This window comes from Stenella coeruleoalba (assembly GCF_951394435.1).
Source record: "Stenella coeruleoalba genome assembly, chromosome: 12".
NCBI lineage: Eukaryota > Metazoa > Chordata > Mammalia > Artiodactyla > Delphinidae > Stenella > Stenella coeruleoalba.
In genome coordinates, this window is record NC_137158.1 from 21,685,151 (window position 1) to 21,688,724 (window position 3,574).

Consider the following 3,574-nt stretch of genomic DNA (forward strand, 5'->3'; position numbering starts at 1 on the left):
TGCATAGTATGCAATATACTCTGTTTGTCTTCTGTATCACTGAATCATACCCCTGAGCTTTTGCCTTGCTAATCAAGAACTGAAAGATACTAGAAGTAGAATCACTGTAGACTATTTTTTAGTTAAGACTGAGTCACATTTATTAATACTTCCAACACATGTGCTATCTAAATCTAACAGATAAATTCCAAACAGAAGCAGACGTCTCAATATTGAATGAGCTATAAAACCATGTAATAACATCTACAAGTCCATTTGGAAATAAATGGTTAGACTGGAGATTCAGTCTGGGTTAATAATTGGTGTAGGAATATTGACCTTTGTACTTGTTCATGTGGACTGTTATTTGCTATGTCACTGGACAGCCCTGATTCAGCATCACACAAGGGTATTTGGGGAGAGAGGTGTGAGGAACAGAACTACAGGGTGATGTATGTTCTCATTCTCATTCTGTTCCTGTAACAATATTAAGTCTAAAATATGTTTTAACAAACTTATGGTTACCAAAGGGGAAAGGGAGAGGAGGGATAAATTAGGAGTTTGGGAGTAACAGATACATACTACTATATATAACACAGGTAAACAATAAGGACCTACTGTGTAGCACAGGGAACTATATTCAATATCTTGTAATAACCTATAAAGAAAAAGATTCTGAAAAAGAATATATATATATATACATATATGTATGTATGTATAACTGAATTACTTTGCTGTACACCTGAAACTAACACACCATTGTAAATCAACTATACTTCAGTTTTTTAAATGATTAAAAAAATGTTTTAAACTACTCTAGTTCCTTCTTTAAACTTTAAACTCTAAACAAAGTATTACTTGTCCTACAAAATATTCTAAGCAAAAGTGTAATTTTCTTATTCCCTTTCAGCCTCTGTGTTCATAATAACTTCATTGAGTTTACTCTCTACCATGACCTAAGAATATAGTTTATCTTTACAATAAGGAACAGCCATTCACTGCCACCACTACCACCGCCACCCCACCTCGCTCCTCTTTATCTGTTTATTGGCAAAATCCACCAGCCTTCCACGGTTGGATTGAACTCCTAGCCTTGGTTCCTAAAAGCCAAAACCATGATCATATACAATTAATAATCCAGAGCTAGCTTGAGATCATATGGTGGACAGTTACTATAGATGCCTGTGAACAACCTACATAATTACAAGAGATGAGTCCCTCCAGCTTTATCCTTTATCAGTTCAAAATAACAAAGAACAGAACTGGGAGCAATACATGAAAAGAATAGCTGCCATCCCAGTTAAGTTCCAGCCTTCTGCCTCTGCTGAAACACCTAGTAAAAAGGGCAAAATCACTTCACTATCCAGTTAGGAAATTCAAAACTCGAAGATGAAGACACTGCCAGGTGAAGACCAAGACAAGGGACCATCAACCATAAGCTCAACTCGGAGACGTATGAGGCCATGCAAAGCATAGGCAGGACAGGTGAGAGACCTATGAGTCAGGAGGTGAAGCAAAGGTGAGAGAATCTGAGCTGTCCGCTACCGAAGCAAGTCGCCAGTTTAAAGAAGGGAATGAAGTGCTAAGAAAGACAAACTGGGTTTCTGGGATTCAGACAGGCAACTGTCTGGACTTCAGGAATTCAGAGAGAGTAAGGCAATGGCTGTAATAGCTGAGAGATCCAGAAGCAAGGGGGAAGCCTACTTGTCATCTTTTACACTTTGCATATAGACTGTAGAGCAGAAATGAGCCAAAAGGTGGATGCAGCAACTTCAGTTAAAAGGAGCACAGGGTTCTGTGGTTTTCAGTATGTTCACATTACAGCTGGGTGAGGGAGGAGCGCTGAAATGACAGGGGGAAATCTGAAGCTTCATTTATCACAGTGTTCGTACAACAGAAGCCTCTTATCCAGTATAACAGGACTGGACCAACAAGTTGGTCAGTTAACTGAGAAAGAAAGATAGTTAAACCAGAAGGTCATTTTAAAAAACAATACGTAATAAAACTTGTATACCATACATAATTTATTTTGACTAAAAGCATAAGAACACATCCATTCACCAAGATTTGCTTTAGAATCAAACTTTTCATTACCATATGGATTCACGGATGGGAATTCTCTGTTGTCTTTTTATAATTGATAATACATTATCTATGATGTCCAGTTTTAATGTCTTTTAAGTGAACCAAGAATTTAAAGGCACTTCCAGATGTTTATGACCCTCCCTCTCCCAACTTTTATAATTGTTTTACCCACACCTAATTTTACAGCAATAGTATTTTGGCAACTTTTTTTTTTTTTTGATGTCTGATCTTATTTATTTGTTACTCTTAGAACATCTCATTTTTGACTGGACTCAGACTTAGAAGTAGAAGCTCTCAGAGAGGACAGCCTCCGTCTCTTGGCAATCTGTTCCTGGTGTTTTTCTTTGGCCTCCTTCATTCTCTTGGCCAAAAGTGTAGCATATTCTGCAGCCTCTTCCTTATTGTTCTTAGTACGCTGTTTCTTCAGAGCAATTCGCCGACATTTGTGTTGCAGAACACGTGGAGTAACAAGACGCTGCACCTTGGGTGTTTTGGTCCTAGGTTTCTTACCTTCTTCGTTTAGGGGCTTTCTCGCAACATACTGGCGGACATCATCTTCTTTAGAGAGACTGAAAAGTCTGCGGATTCTGCTAGCTCTTTGGGGCCCCAGGCGACGAGGCACAGTAGTATCAGTGAGTCCAGGAATATCCTTCTCCCCTTTTTTTACAATGACCAAATTGAGAACGCTCAGATTGGCATCCACAATGCAACCCTGTACAGATTTGCGCTTTCTTTCTCCAGTCCTCCTTGGTCTGTAACAGGAATGCCCCTTACTCAGTGGCAGGCGGACTTGGCCATGGGTCAAGACACCCTGCTTCATGGGGAAACCCTGTTTGTCATTCCCACCACTGATTCGGACCACATAACCCTTCCATTCTTCACCCAGAGCGTCAGCAGCAACTTCTGTGGCCATACGCTTCTCATAAAAGGTACAAAGTTTTCGTTCATCGTCCACTTCAAAGAGTTTCTGGCAGCCAGCGGCCGGGAAAGTGATGTTCAGCTTCATTCTGAAGCGGCCGACCGCCTCTGAGGCGCCACGAAAAAGAGCTGGCAACTTATTTTTTAGGGTTTTTTTTTTGACAGTTTACTTTTTAACTAGTTTTTATACAAAGCATTCAACAACAATCTTCTGCACTCTTGTCATTGGATATGTAATATCTAATTAAATTATGAAAGTGTGATAAAAAGTATAACTAACATAATCAGGTGTGAGATCAAGCACATCTTACTTTGGATAAGTAACTTAGTGAGAACACAATTAATCGGGCACGTTAGTTTAATGACCGTTGGTTGAGACCATAATTTTGTAATGTAATTTCTAAGTTTAAAATGTGGTTTTTTTTTTTACATTTGACAATGATAGCTTCTTAAAAGCACAGAAAGATATAAACTGCTTCCAAATCAAAATGGAGGACTGGGTTACTCCTGGGAAAATATTTCCGGTATTTATTGGATAATAATGACCCCTACATTGACAAATACCAAGAGTAGGTTTAGAGTGATAGACCAG

At 38.9% G+C, this 3,574-nt stretch overlaps 1 protein-coding gene across 1 annotated transcript; it reads right to left on the reverse strand.

The window, feature by feature from the left end:
- Nucleotides 1–2,191: 2,191 nt before the first annotated feature.
- LOC307195545 (small ribosomal subunit protein eS6-like) lies at nt 2,192–3,374 on the reverse strand. The gene has a single exon (XM_079939705.1). The coding sequence runs from the start codon at nt 3,068–3,070 to the stop codon at nt 2,321–2,323; it is 750 nt and encodes a 249-aa protein (XP_079795831.1). The 5' UTR covers nt 3,071–3,374; the 3' UTR covers nt 2,192–2,320.
- Nucleotides 3,375–3,574: the final 200 nt, after the last annotated feature.